General features: G+C 46.5%; 1 protein-coding gene across 4 annotated transcripts in view; it reads left to right on the plus strand.

Annotated features, from left to right (window-relative positions):
• Positions 1 to 14,583, plus strand: part of ARID1A (AT-rich interaction domain 1A) — a 66,600-nt gene that overhangs the window by 48,491 nt on the left and 3,526 nt on the right. Inside the window, exons 5-19 of one of the 4 annotated variants that reach the window (XM_037017839.2) lie at positions 1,040 to 1,280; positions 1,564 to 1,656; positions 2,188 to 2,355; positions 3,068 to 3,380; positions 4,479 to 4,621; positions 4,721 to 4,830; positions 6,016 to 6,225; positions 8,688 to 8,895; positions 10,025 to 10,157; positions 10,330 to 10,505; positions 10,871 to 11,021; positions 11,104 to 11,241; positions 11,326 to 11,419; positions 11,898 to 12,789; positions 13,142 to 13,272. In XM_037017839.2, coding sequence (XP_036873734.1) covers positions 1,040 to 1,280; positions 1,564 to 1,656; positions 2,188 to 2,355; positions 3,068 to 3,380; positions 4,479 to 4,621; positions 4,721 to 4,830; positions 6,016 to 6,225; positions 8,688 to 8,895; positions 10,025 to 10,157; positions 10,330 to 10,505; positions 10,871 to 11,021; positions 11,104 to 11,241; positions 11,326 to 11,419; positions 11,898 to 12,789; positions 13,142 to 13,272 — 3,201 coding nt within the window. The remainder of the gene's footprint in view (positions 1 to 1,039; positions 1,281 to 1,563; positions 1,657 to 2,187; positions 2,356 to 3,067; positions 3,381 to 4,478; positions 4,622 to 4,720; positions 4,831 to 6,015; positions 6,226 to 8,687; positions 8,896 to 10,024; positions 10,158 to 10,329; positions 10,506 to 10,870; positions 11,022 to 11,103; positions 11,242 to 11,325; positions 11,420 to 11,897; positions 12,790 to 13,141; positions 13,273 to 14,583) is intronic. The other 3 variants (XM_037017840.2, XM_017661416.3, XM_037017841.2) reach the window with 3 other exon arrangements.

The following is a 14,583-nucleotide window of genomic DNA, read 5'->3' on the forward strand; positions in this document are numbered from 1 at the left end:
TCCTAGACCTGAGCCCATTCCCAAAACTTTCATCCTTTTTCAAGATCCAGTAAGTTCTCATCCTGAAGTTAATATGTGGTATTGAGCCGATAGTATAGCTAGAGAATGAACATAGGGTGGGGTGGGGTTAGGGGTGCATTTCCTGGGGTGGATATTTTCCATTGTGAGCTCCTGATTGCTGATCTTGGAGTTTACTGACCTAGAGTGAATTCTACTGATTAATTCAAGACAAGCAAAGCCGGCAAATAAACATCAAGTTCTCACTGAAAAACTTAAAGCTAGGGAAAAAACTGAGTTTATTCAGTTGGTAAACGTTTGCTCATCCCTGTTGTGGGCCAGGTTTTAGGAATATAGTTCTAGATCTTCTTGGCAGTTTAGGAATTATCTTTCCTGTGCGGTGTGTCCTTTTCCTGCCTCCTCCGCCTTATGTTTTAATGAATAATAACTTGGAGTAAATGAGTCCTTTGTAAATATACATTGCAATAATCTGACAGAGCGGGGATCTCTGAACATTGTCCAAATTTGTTAACACTATCTTGTCACTCTTGGAGGCACTGTGGCAGTGTTTATGAAGTTTCCTCATGTGAAAAGAACTAATGGCTGACTAAAAGAGCTGCTCCCTTATGACTGTACAAGTTGGGGCTGGGAAAGATGAAAGCATTAGATCTGCTTCTGGTAGATAGGCCAGGGGTTAGCAAACTACACCTTGTGGGCCAGTTACTTGTTTTTATAAACAAAGTTTTATTAGAACATAGTCACACCCGTTTGTTTATATATTGCCTGTAACTGCTTTTGCACTATGATAGCAGAGTTAAGTAGTTGTGACAAGGACTACATGGCCCACAGAGTTTAAAATATTTCCTATCTGGCCCTTAATAGAGTTTGCCATATATAAGCAATAGTATCATGACTATGTAATACATGCACTGTGTTTACTCTTGGTTGTTTAAGGAAAATGTTAATCATGTAGTAGGATTGTTTGAAAGAAAAGTCTCTCTGCCTAATATTGCTAATCCATATCCTTCCATATCTGTTTCAGGATCTGTCTGGTTCAATAGATGATCTCCCCATGGGGACAGAAGGAGCTCTGAGCCCTGGAGTGAGCACATCAGGGATTTCCAGCAGCCAAGGAGAGCAGAGTAATCCAGCTCAGTCTCCTTTCTCTCCTCATACCTCCCCTCACCTGCCTGGCATCCGAGGCCCCTCCCCATCCCCTGTTGGCTCTCCTGCCAGTGTTGCTCAGTCTCGCTCAGGACCACTCTCGCCTGCTGCAGTGCCAGGTACCCTCAAGTGCTGGATTTTGGGGAGAGGGGAAGGGGACTGACCCACAAGAAGATCAAGGAGCCCTAACCTTCCACTGGCAGAAAGAGCATCTCTGGTTCTGCAGAGTGTCCCTTCAGCTTTCTCTTTGTAAAAGAGAGATGGGGGCTTCTTGGCTGGATCTCTCTGTGTATGTGATACTGGGAGGTGCTTGATCTTTCCAGGAGCCATTTCCAGCTCTGAATTGACCTAGCTAGAATTTCCAGGCTTACCCATGACTGGCTTACTTCTTTCTGTCTGGAGCAGGCAACCAGATGCCACCTCGGCCACCCAGTGGCCAGTCGGACAGCATCATGCATCCTTCCATGAACCAATCCAGCATTGCCCAAGACCGAGGTGAGAGCCTGGGCTTTGAGGGAAGGCAGAGGCTAAGGCAGACTTTTGATTATCCTGTACAGTGGTGTTTGGAGAACTGTATGACCACAAATCCCAGTGACAAATTGTGAAGTTAGAATGGGCTTGGCCGTGTTGGTGGTTCCTGAATCTTGTTTTCCTAGTCTTTCTTTGTTTCTCTGTGTTTGTATTTTGATGGATCCCCCACTACATTTTGCCTAATTTGGTCAGCAAATACTGAAGATTCAGCATCAAATCTTTATCCTTTAAATCATGTACAGTTTTGTTATTTTGTCATTGCTCTTTGTCTTTTCAAACCTTCTTTAGTAGAAACTGTTGGCATGCCTTGGTTAATGGCTGTCACTTTTGGGGGGATGGTACCCCAAATGGTACATCATTATTTAGCAAAATAAGATAGAGACTTAATGTAAGCAGTTGCTAAAGAAAATGTAGATGATGAAGTCCTAGGATAAGGGAGAGCATTTGCTCCCATTGTACTGAAGTAATAACTTTATGGACACTACCCACAAATAGGTTACATACAGAGGAACCCCCAGATGCCCCAGTACAGTTCCCCCCAGCCCGGCTCGGCCTTATCTCCACGTCAGCCTTCTGGAGGACAGATGCACACAGGCATGGGCTCCTACCAGCAGAACTCCATGGGGAACTACGGTCCCCAGGGGAGTCAGTATGGCCCACAGGGTGAGTACACTGTCTGGTTAGGAGTGCATAGAGGTGAGAGAAGGAAAAACAGTTTCTTGTCTGATAGGTTGCTGTCCGGGTTGTAAGAGTTGGGCTCTTCTTTGCCTTAAATCCACCAAGGACAGGCACTATAAAGTAGGGCCAGACTGCCACCATGGGAAAGTCCTCTGAATATCCCAGAGCCTCTGTTTCATCTGTAAAATGAGGTTAAGGTACTCAGCCTAACTGAGCATGGACTCTTAATAAATGGTAATTACTGGTTGTTAACAATTATTTTTTTATTTTTTTTTAGTAAATTAGTCCTAACAGAATAGATCTTTGTTCAAAATCAGCCTTAGACAGATCTAAAGGTGAGTGTCTTATACAAAGTCTGAGAGAGAAGGCAAGATGAGTATGTAAAAAGGAAAGAATTCTGGGTGTTGAAAGGCTAGGACAGCAGCAAAGCCAGCCTTGCCTGCCAGCTCACCAGTCTTGGTCTGTACTGAGCTATGTTGTCTTTAAGATGAGGGGACAACTGAGGCCTGCTTTTACTGCTCTTGGCCTCCCTTTTACTTTTTAAATTTTTTAATGGAGTAAAGACTACCATGAAGTTGGTCTTTTTCCAGATCAAATATCGAAAGATTCCCACGGTTTATTATCTTTGGAGTTGAGTGACATTAGTGAGTTGCTAGTGAGTCACTAACCAAGTCTCTGCATCTTCTTTCCCTCCCAGGAGGCTACCCCAGGCAGCCAAACTATAATGCCTTGCCCAACGCTAATTACCCCAGTGCAGGCATGGCTGGAAGCATGAACCCTATGGGTGCTGGAGGTCAGATGCATGGGCAGCCTGGCATCCCACCTTATGGCACAATCCCTCCAGGGAGAATGAGTCACGCCTCCATGGGCAACCGGCCTTATGGCCCTAACATGGCCAATATGCCACCTCAGGTTGGGTCAGGGATGTGTCCCCCACCGGGGGGCATGAACCGAAAAACTCAAGAAACTGCTGTCGCCATGCACGTTGCCGCCAACTCTATCCAAAACAGGTAAGTAAGGCCTGGGAAGTGAAGAGGGCGACAGTGCAAGAAAATAAATGTAGTCACTCAGGTCATTGAGATACTTCTGGACCTAAACCATGGTGACATATTGGTAAATATGTATTTTATTGAGAGCTCTTTAGAAAATGAAAAGCACAACAAAGTGTTTATTCTTTAAATTGGTATCAAATTCGCCAGACCAGATATCATATGTAAAGAACTTTATAAAAAGCACAGGTTAATTTGATTAGTAAAATAAGTTTTCAGAGTTACTTTATTTCTACTGTCAATTTAGTTTCTTGGTTTTCAAGAAGATTTTAATAATACACATGACTTGTGTCTATGGTATGAAAAATAGAAGATGGTAGGGTTGTGGGTTGCCATTTCTTTTACTGTCCAGTGTGTTCCTATGTGCATGACTCTGGTGCTAAATTGCAGAAAGCTCAGATGCTTTGCTTTAATGACTTGAAAATTCACTTCTTCTGTGGCAGTTCATTTCAGTGAATATCACTCTTATGAAGGCTCTGTCTGTGCAATCTATTATTGGTGCCTACAGTTCTTAAAGTAACTCATTTTATAGGGGTTTTGATGAACCAAGATAGAATAGGAGAATTGAATGTAAATAGATTTTTTGGTAGTACTTCAGAATTATAGAAGTGCAAATTTTGCAGTAGGCGCATCAAGAAACAATGCAAAACTCCTCCAGGTGCGGTGTTGTGAAGGGTCCAGTTTGGTGGAGGTTTGACATGACAAAGAGTGGTAATTTTGAGCAACTAGGCTTTTTGCCATAGAGAAGGTCCTTAAATGGAAACACAGTGTGAATTTGGAGATGTCTTAGAGGGAGGTGGTACTTAAGAGTCACAGTAGATATCCATTCTTCAAGGAGTGTATCTTCTAAAATTGAATTATGGTTTCCTATTTGGAGCTTAAATCCTCTTAGAACCTTTTGTGGGGGGCAGAAGATAAGAATATCTAGGTCAGGTACATGGTTGTGGTTTGGGACACCCATAGACTTCTTCCTCATAAGCCTAACTAAGTAGGTGATCTTGGCTTACAAATCTGAAAGCTCAGTGTCTCTAACTCTTTCTCACTTTCCAATTTCCTCAGGCCACCAGGCTACCCAAATATGAATCAAGGGGGCATGATGGGAACTGGACCTCCCTATGGACAAGGGATTAATAGTATGGCTGGCATGATCAACCCTCAGGGACCCCCATATCCTATGGGTGGAACCATAGCCAACAATTCAGGTAAGTCAGTCCTAGTCACTGCTAACCCCAGGGATTTCTTCTAGAATGGTCTTCCTGTCACAAACCTAGTGGACTTGAGAATTTTTTTCTCTTTCATAGGGATGGCAGCCAGCCCAGAGATGATGGGCCTTGGGGATGTCAAGTTAACTCCAGCCACCAAAATGAACAATAAGGCAGATGGGACACCCAAGACAGAATCCAAATCCAAGGTAACGATTTATATCTAAACTCCTCTCAACTTCTATCCCATCATTCTGGTGACAGGAAGGAAAAAGAAAAGAGACTGACTAGACTCCAGCCTTTTATGACACCAGCTAGGTTGTTTCAGGAGAAGCTGCTATTGCCTCTTCTTATCATGCCAGGATAATAGCTCATTGAATTAGCTTTGAGTTAGCCTAAGGGGTCCTGATGTACATAACATAATGTTATCATAAATGGAGAAAACGCCAGGCTTGTAGCATAGAACTCCCTGAACTGCCCTCTGAGACACCATGCCCCCTGTTCTTGTGCATTGATAGATGATGTGTGCATTGAGCAACTATTGCTCTTCTCTTCCTGGACCTTAGAGCAGCAGGAATGGTTGGTGTCCTATGTTCTAGAAAGGGAGAGATGAGGCAGGTAGGGTTTGGGTCCTTGGCCTCCCTGTGGGTTGGTCTTAGTTTGCTGTCTATTGGGCTTTGAGCAGTCTGGGACCTGCCCAGCTTTTGAGTCATTTGGAACATTTCTGCCCTTTTTCATACATCATTTTCCCTATCTTATAAAGTAGGGGAAATAAAAATCCTAGCTGCCACCTACTGTGGACCTTCACCTCTGGCTCCCAGACCCTTTTAGCCATTCTCTTGTCTTAGACAAGGTAATATCTAAAGCCTTTTTCAGGTGAGAGACCCTTCCTTTCTTGAGAGGAGCAAGAGTTTCTTTAAATATTAGTCCATCCCATTGCTTCAAGGTCACATTTTGAGTTTCTCAGGTTCTCTGAAACAGTCTATAAAAGTGTGTCCAGGCCCCTGGGTTTTAGAATGGGAGTAGTAATGACACTGATGTCAGGTGAACAAGGGTTTGACATTGAGTCCTGCTACTTAAAAGCTATGGGATGTTAGGCAAATCCTTCTTGTGCCTGCTTCCTTGTCTTTTAAGAAGAGGATCATTTATAGTGCCTAACATGCAAAGGCATCTAGCATAGCACCCAGTGTGTAATACATAGTGTGTGTTAGTGCACTGCCTTTCCAGGAAGGTCTAGCTCCCTTTTGATCTTTCAACCTTGTGAAGGCAGAGCAGGTGTTAGTGACTACCCCAGAATAAGAAATTTTACCACTGCCCTAATCACAGGACTTAAGGCCCTTAGCATAGTCTTTGACTCTGACTGGTTCCTGTGAATCTTGACCTGCCCCTTCCAGAAATCCAGTTCTTCTACTACAACCAATGAGAAGATCACCAAGTTGTATGAGCTGGGTGGTGAGCCTGAGCGGAAGATGTGGGTGGACCGTTATCTGGCCTTCACAGAGGAGAAGGCCATGGGCATGACTAATCTGCCTGCTGTGGGTAGGAAACCTCTGGACCTCTATCGCCTCTATGTGTCTGTGAAGGAGATTGGTGGATTGACTCAGGTGAGTGCCTAGCATTTGGCTTCCTCTGGTTTCAACAAGCCTCTCTCTAGGTACTCAGTGGCTTCACCTGGTGCTAAACATCCCACAGGGACATCACCCTTTCCTGCTCTCTGAGTAATATACTGACAGACTGGGGAGCATGGGGCTTCCAGAAGATGAGGCAAAGGCAGGAGGCTGAGACCTCCCTGGGTAGTATGAAGTATTAGTGTAAAGTTTACCATGTGTCTAGGGTCCCACTGTGGTGCAAAGATGAGGGAAAGTTTGTAGGCATTCTGATTCCACGGGAAGCAGTTTAGCATAGACAGGAGCAAGGTTCGGAGGGATGAACCTGGTCTTGAATTTTTCCTTAGCCATTTTACAGCAAATGTGACCTTAATCCAGGTACATAACCACTCTGAGCCCTAATTTTCTTACTTGTAAAGTAGGGACAGTGTATATCATGCTAGACTGTCAAAAGCTAGAAATAATAAAACTTTTTCTTTCTCCAAAATTTTTGCCACATAAATTGTTCTGCAAGGTGGTACAGGGACAGCCAGTAGTTGCTGACCTTTTCATTCCAGGAAGCTTCCCAGTGGAGAGTGGGATTTCAGGAGCTATATAAAAGAAATAGCTTATGAAGGAAGAAGAAGGTGGGAAATTGTGTTTACTTACTCTGTATGGGAGACTTCAGTGAATGGATTAATCTCTGCTAAAAACCTCTGAACCGAACACCACCCTGAGCCTTGCGCCTGCTCTGATATCTTACAGCTTTGTTTTACACTCAGCCAGGAGGCAAACAGATGAGGCAATACTGGCAGACAGCACACTTTGCCTTGTAAAACTTTCTTCTTCCTATGTGTGTTCTGTAGTCATTAGACCAGTAGCTTACTGTTGGATCAGTTTGTGACTAAGCTTAGAGGGAGGTATGGTGGGGAGGGAAGTATGCCAGACCTTCTAAATCAGAAGAGGAAAACAGCTGTCACCAGCAGAAAAGAAAGTGATTGGAACAAAGCCAACCAACAGTCAGTTATAAATTCCTTCTCCCTTCAGGATTTATTCCCCTCCCCCACAAAGGAAAACAAAACAAAACAAGACACGTGCAACTGCCATATAACTAGCGTGGGAAGCAAAGCCACAGCAGGCTTCTGAGGTGACCCTGGGTTTATTACTGCTGCCATTCTCCCCAGTATTGAGGCCGCTCCTGCCTAGAGGGAAAGGGGCCATTGGTTTGGTTTAGCATATTTTTGGTTGGGTGGGCTTCTGGATTCACTGAACCTAGGATGAGGTACAGAGGGAATTCCAGAACCTGGGTGTGTCTTCCAATTTGCAAAATGGTGCCAACATTTTGATGCTATGATGTAATTGAACTCAAAAGACAGAGTTTAGCGGAGATACTGTACTGTTATAAGTAAGTTTGTGCAGGCTCCAAGAAGGCAAAAGATTCCTGAGCTTTTCTAAAGGATTAATAGGTTTTAGATTATAGGGGAGGGGCCATTGGTTGACTGGCCCAGATGGCACAGAGATGGGAGAGCTTGAACTATACCCACCAATGCCATCTCCAACCTTCAGGACTCAGCTCAGATGTTACCTGCTCTAGGAGATATTCCTGGTCACCTCCCCTCCACGAAGGTTGTCGCTGTCTTTGCTTCTTTATCACTGTTCTCTCTGGTATCACAGGTACAGGCCAACATGTACCACAACATACTGAACTTCTTTTGTGGATGGGGACTGGAAAGCTGGTGTTCCAGCCCTCAAGGTGGCTGAGTAAGCATAAGAGCACATAGACACAAAGTCTGCCTGTCTAGAGTAGATAGACTAATGCAGGAATTGGGGAATGGTCTTGGTCAGTGTCCTGTAGCTGAGGACAAGGAGGCAGAGTTGGAAGCCTGCTGCTGGGAAGGTACGAAAGAAAAAAGTCATAGGGCCTGGAGCATCTCCTAGACAGTCAGGACAGTGGCTGGTGAAGGAAAAGGCTTACATGTCACTGAGCTGTGGGAGCAGTGGCACAAGAGTGAAATTGAGAGGAGCCCAACACTAAGATGTAAAAAACCCCATTTTCACAAAGGGTGGTGGTTGATATTATCTCATCTCCATTTTATAAAATGTTCATTTTTATTGGTGCATTTAAAATAGGACTTGGATCTGATGATTTGAACACCATTTTTCACATTTTACACTTGTGTAAAGCAAAGACCATACCTTCTGAATTCTGTGTCTCCAATAGTGATGTGATTGCCCTATTTTGCATAAGCACTGTCTGTTAGTTGCAGTGATCTGTGGAAAGAGCCTGCTGAGGTTAGAGGGAAGCCAGCCATACATTTTAACATTTGTTGTGGACTGTCCACCAAGCAGGGTTAACTTTTGAGATTATCTGAGAACTGTGATTCCATAAGAGATGAGTACCTGGTAGCCTGATGGGGCTTGTGGCCTGTGGGCAGGATCAGGCAGAAGATGTACCCTGACTCTTCTGGTTGATTGTACAGGTCAACAAGAACAAAAAATGGCGGGAACTTGCAACCAATCTCAATGTCGGCACCTCAAGCAGTGCTGCCAGCTCCTTGAAAAAGCAGTACATCCAATGTCTGTATGCCTTTGAGTGCAAGATTGAACGGGGAGAAGATCCTCCGCCAGACATCTTTGCAGCTGCTGATTCCAAGAAGTCCCAGCCCAAGATCCAGCCTCCCTCTCCCGGTAAGTCGGTGAGCAGCTCCACAAGGCTCACCCTTCAAGGGCAGCACTGAAGGGTCGGTCCAGGCCTCTTCATCAGCTGTGCCTGCCATTGGGGATGTGTGCTCTACCCTGCCCTACCGTAGTATTTAACAGGTTGGCAGACTAAGAGCAGACAGGGGTGACTCCCTTGGGAGGTAGTCTGCAGCAGCCCTTAAGTTTTAATTTTCATTGTGTACCTGGCATTTTGCCAAATGTTTGTAAACTAGTGAGTGGGAGGGACATCAGAGGAGTGGGGAAGTCTGACAAATAGCAGTGAAGCAGAACCATCTGGGAGCTTTGGCCCACTGATGTCAGCGCCTTAGAATGCAGCTTAGACTGGAGCCCTGAATTCCCCAGGGAGCTGAGATGGTAATGAATGGGAAGGAGGGCGTGGGGAGGGGCTGTGAATGGAACTCTGATGGGAGTGTCTCTGCCCACCCTCCTTCCTGAGAGGAGGCTGGGGCCTGGGCAAGCATGGACAGGGAAGAAGGCCAGGGCTCCTAGAAGGTGGGTGTGAACACAGTGCCCTGGTGCTGACCTCTGAGGGGGTGATGAGTGCCTCACATGACTCATCAGCTGGGGAGGCCTCGTAGTGGGATATCTGCTGCTGGGAACGGTAACTAGTGGAAACATTCGTTACTGGTAGTTCTGTGCTCATCAGCTTAGAGGAGCATTCGAACCTGAGTGGTGACACTGCCAGATGCTTGAAAATAGGATCTGAGAGACTCCTCAAGTGTATCGCAGATTTGGGGCAAGATTCCAGCACTGACTGGGAATGTGTACACCAGTGTTACAGGGTTTAATAGGTTAGCAGGGTCCTTGGGGAAGTAAAGAGAAGTAGAGAAGCTGGCAGAGACTCAAGAAATCACCAGTGTGGAATGGCGTTGCCTCTCTCCAAATGTGAAAAGGCAACAAGGAGCGATAGAACCCTCAAATTCCTTTCCTTATTACCTGGACTTGTAGATTCCCTGTTGAGAAGGGTGATGATCTAGGCTTTAAAGAACCCTAGCTTTAGCCTTATAGCAAACTTTTCCAAAGAGATCGCAGGGCATTTGTGTATTCTGTGAGAGTTAAGCAGTTAACCCTGCTCAACTCACATCTCTGTCCACAGCGGGATCAGGATCTATGCAGGGGCCACAGACGCCTCAGTCAACCAGCAGTTCCATGGCAGAAGGAGGAGACCTGAAGCCACCAACTCCTGCATCCACACCACACAGTCAGATTCCCCCTTTGCCAGGCATGAGGTAAGGCCAGAAGCAGGAGGTGGGTGGTTTGCGGGACTTGGCAGAAGTTCATGAACTCCTGTGTACCCTAGGGTGGTCCCTGCTCTGCCTACCCAGCCAGTGACTCAATGTGCCCTGTGTTATTGGAGGAATTGCTTTATTTGGAGTTTAATTGGCTTTCCTCACTCTGGAGCAGGAGCAATTCAGTTGGGATCCAGGATGCCTTTCCTGATGGAAGTGACCCCACATTCCAAAAGCGGAATTCCATGACTCCAAACCCTGGGTACCAGCCCAGTATGAATACCTCTGACATGATGGGGCGCATGTCCTACGAGCCAAATAAGGATCCTTATGGCAGCATGAGGAAAGGTAACCAATTATTGTTGGCCTTGTGCCCTTGAGGACAAAGCCTGGAAAATCTGGGATATCTTGAGGGTCATTCAGGGTTCTTGTCAAGCCATCCTGAGATAAGGCATTTCCAGACCTCTCCACCCTTCTTCATCCTCTCTACCCTCCTTCCTGTCTCCCTTTCCTTGGCCTCATCTTGTCATCCTTTCATAAGCACATGCTCTTTGCTGGTTGGGGCCTCTTAAGATTTGTTTTAAACCTGTCAAGAAAACATTAATAACAAACCTGAACTGTGAAGAGGGCCTGGATCTTTGGGGCAGGCACAGTATAGATTGCTAAGCCAGCTGACCTACCAGTTTACTCACTGCCTTCCTTTCTGAACTCAGCTCCAGGGAGTGATCCCTTCATGTCCTCAGGGCAGGGCCCCAACGGTGGAATGGGGGACCCCTATAGCCGTGCTGCTGGCCCTGGGCTGGGAAATGTGGCGATGGGACCGCGACAGCACTACCCCTATGGAGGTCCTTATGACAGAGTGAGGTGAGTGTGGCCTCCACTCCTGTCCCACCCCAGCACCCCACAGCTACAGTGGTCTCAATTCTCTTCCCTAATTTTGTTTTAGGACGGAGCCTGGAATAGGACCTGAGGGAAATATGGGCACTGGAGCCCCACAGCCGAATCTCATGCCTTCCAACCCAGACTCGGGGATGTATTCTCCTAGTCGTTACCCCCCACAGCCACAGCCACAGCCGCAGCAAAGGTTAGTGAAGCCTGGCCTTAGCATCACTGTGGCTTGAGCTTCACCACTTCGCTCCCTGATGCTCTGATTCTCTCCCTTCTGCAGACATGATTCCTATGGCAATCAATTCTCCACTCAAGGCACCCCTTCCGGCAGCCCCTTCCCCAGCCAGCAGACCACAATGTATCAGCAGCAGCAGGTGAGTATAAGGTGGACTGAGACACAGGTTCCCCTGAGAGCCAGTTAGGAAACTAAGTTCAAAAGGCTAAGAAGCCTACTTCATATACTTCAGTGTACTTCACCCGAACAATGAGTTCTGCCTGAAGAGCCAAGCCTTCAGTCTCTTCCCTGTTCAGAGTTTAGTCCAGTCTCTGTAGTTCTCCAAAAGGGGTGGAAACAGGCCTTATTTTGATTTTTGAACTTTTCTCTGTTTTTGTACTTAGAGCAGGGAGAGCCACAGGGGAATAGAGAATGATTCTTGCTTTCAGAAACAACTTCAAAAGATAATTTGTAAAGGTGATTAATTTTTTTGTTCCCTTGGAGTCTGTGTCCTCTCTTCTAGAGGGGCAGAAGTACAACTAGCAAGTGTCTAGTGCAGCCATCTTGGCAGCTGTGGGTCTTGGGTTAATACCCTGAGTGCAGAGTATTAACTTCTCCTCTGCTTGTCCCCATCTTAGAATTACAAGCGGCCAATGGATGGCACATATGGCCCTTCTGCCAAGCGTCATGAAGGGGAGATGTACAGTGTGCCATACAGCACAGGGCAGGGGCAGCCCCAACAGCAGCAGTTGCCCCCAGCCCAGCCACAGCCCGCCAGCCAGCAGCAAGCTGCTCAGCCTTCCCCTCAGCAAGATGTATACAACCAGTATGGCAACGCCTATCCTGCCACTGCCACTGCTGCTACTGAACGCCGACCAGCAGGCGGTCCCCAGAACCAGTTTCCATTCCAGTTTGGCCGAGACCGTGTCTCTGCACCCCCTGGCTCCAATGCCCAGCAGAACATGCCACCACAGATGATGGGTGGCCCTATACAGGCATCAGCTGAGGTTGCTCAGCAAGGCACCATGTGGCAGGGGCGAAATGACATGACCTACAATTACGCCAATAGGCAGAGCACAGGCTCTGCCCCCCAGGGCCCCACCTATCATGGTGTGAACCGAACAGAAGAAATGCTGCACACGGATCAGAGGGCTAACCATGAAGGCCCATGGCCTTCCCATGGCACACGTCAGCCCCCATATGGTCCCTCTGCCCCCGTGCCTCCTATGACAAGGCCCCCTCCATCCAACTACCAGCCCCCACCAAGCATGCAGAATCACATTCCTCAGGTATCCAGTCCCGCTCCCCTGCCCCGGCCAATGGAGAACCGCACCTCTCCTAGCAAGTCTCCGTTCCTGCACTCTGGGATGAAGATGCAGAAGGCAGGTCCCCCAGTACCTGCCTCACACATAGCACCTGCCCCGGTGCAGCCCCCCATGATTCGGCGGGACATCACCTTCCCACCTGGCTCAATCGAAGCCACACAGCCTGTGTTGAAGCAGAGGAGGCGGCTCACAATGAAAGACATTGGTAAGAAGACCTTCCTGATTGGCTGCTTAATCTGCCCCTTTCTGTCTTGGCCATTGTTTTCTCTCCATCCTTATATCTGGATGAGGTAAAATCTGATCCAGTGTTGACCAAAATGAACCAAAGAACTTCGGGTAAGGGAGGAATCAGCTGATTTCAGGCATAAAGGAATCACCATGCAGTGATATCCTGAGAGCCTAGAAGCCGTGAGGGGCAGGTGTGTCATCTCCCAGATAGGAATTGCTTTCCACCTTGTGTTATATTCAGAGTAGCCTGACTGATGAGCCAGCCCTGGAAGTCCTCCAGCCAACCTGGGCTGGGCTTGGTGGATGGACAACATGGAGGTTTATTTCAGGAACCCCGGAGGCATGGCGGGTAATGATGTCCCTCAAGTCTGGGCTGCTGGCAGAGAGCACGTGGGCATTAGACACCATTAACATCTTGTTGTATGATGACAACAGCATCATGACCTTCAACCTCAGTCAGGTGAGTACAGGTGCCTGGGGAATATTGGAAGATCGGGAGGGCCTGAGTTCTTCCTAAAATAGATGATGCTAAGTGCAGGGAATTAAGCCATCCCTGGCCAAATATGGTCTCTTCACCCTGGCTTGCTGATAATCCTCCATGTGAGTACTTTGCCACTGGCCATGGGCCCAGAATACTAAGAACAGTGATAGTTTGTTAAAGGTACCAGGATTGACTTCAAAGGGAATTGAGGAGAAACTTCTTGGTATTGGTAAGAAATGCAGGTTCTGTTGGTGTCAGGATACCATATTTCTAGACTACCGAGAAAAAACTATGATCTTTTTCAGTGAGCAGAGTAGTTTCTTTATTTTCCGCTTTCTTACTTCACTCTGAAGAGAAGTCTTTGTTGGTCCCATTTTCCTAAGGTGTAGAATGGGAACTGTAAAGAAGTATACTTGAGGGTGGTAGTGGTGTTTGAATGATCAGGCAGGAGTGATTCTCCACGCCCTCCCTCTGCAGGAGAAAGTCTGGGGAGAGTTCCTACTGTACCACAATCCTAATCTTTCTTTTGATTGTCCTTAGTACCTATGAACCTGGCAGACTAGGAGCTAAATTAGCGGGGCATTTTTATTAATAGTTAACGTTTATTGTACACTCACTCCGTGTCAGGTCCTTTGTATTTTCTTTCATGTCATGCTCACAGCAGCCTTCTGAGGCTGCTGTGTCCAACCTTGAGATGAGTAAATAGTCTTAGAGCCTTGTTTTTTTGCTCAGGTTCATGCAACTGTCAGCAGAGTCCTCCTGATCCCAAAGCCTGGCTTTATGTCTATTGTATAATATTGCCTCCTGTGAGGAGGAAAAGGAACAAATATTAATTGAGCAATTTCCACATGCCAGGCACTTGACATATTCCATTTAGACCTCAGAAAAACCCTGTTAAGTTTAGGAATTTCCACCATTTTCAATGGAAAGATGGAAAAACTATAGCTTAGAGAGTTTAAATCACACAGCTAGTTCCTAGAAAAGCCAGAATTCAAACCTAGATCTTTCTCATTCTGAAGCCCCCCTTTTTTTTCCATTCTGCTGTACTGTTCAGCCAGATTACTCTGACTCAAGATTAGTGTTTTCTTTGAGAGGTAAATGGCCAATATAGGATCCAAGCTGACTTCGGTCCTAGCACCAGTTTGGACCAGTGTTTGGAGAACCAAAGTGTCATCTCCCTCATTATGTTGTATGATTTATGGAAAGGAATCCAGCCTTCTAAGGAGGCTTGGATTAGAGAGCAGATGAACATCTATCCACACTGCATTTCCTCTCTCAGCTTGTGTTAGA

The sequence above is a fragment of the Manis javanica genome, chromosome 4, assembly GCF_040802235.1.
Source record: "Manis javanica isolate MJ-LG chromosome 4, MJ_LKY, whole genome shotgun sequence".
Classification (NCBI taxonomy): domain Eukaryota; kingdom Metazoa; phylum Chordata; class Mammalia; order Pholidota; family Manidae; genus Manis; species Manis javanica.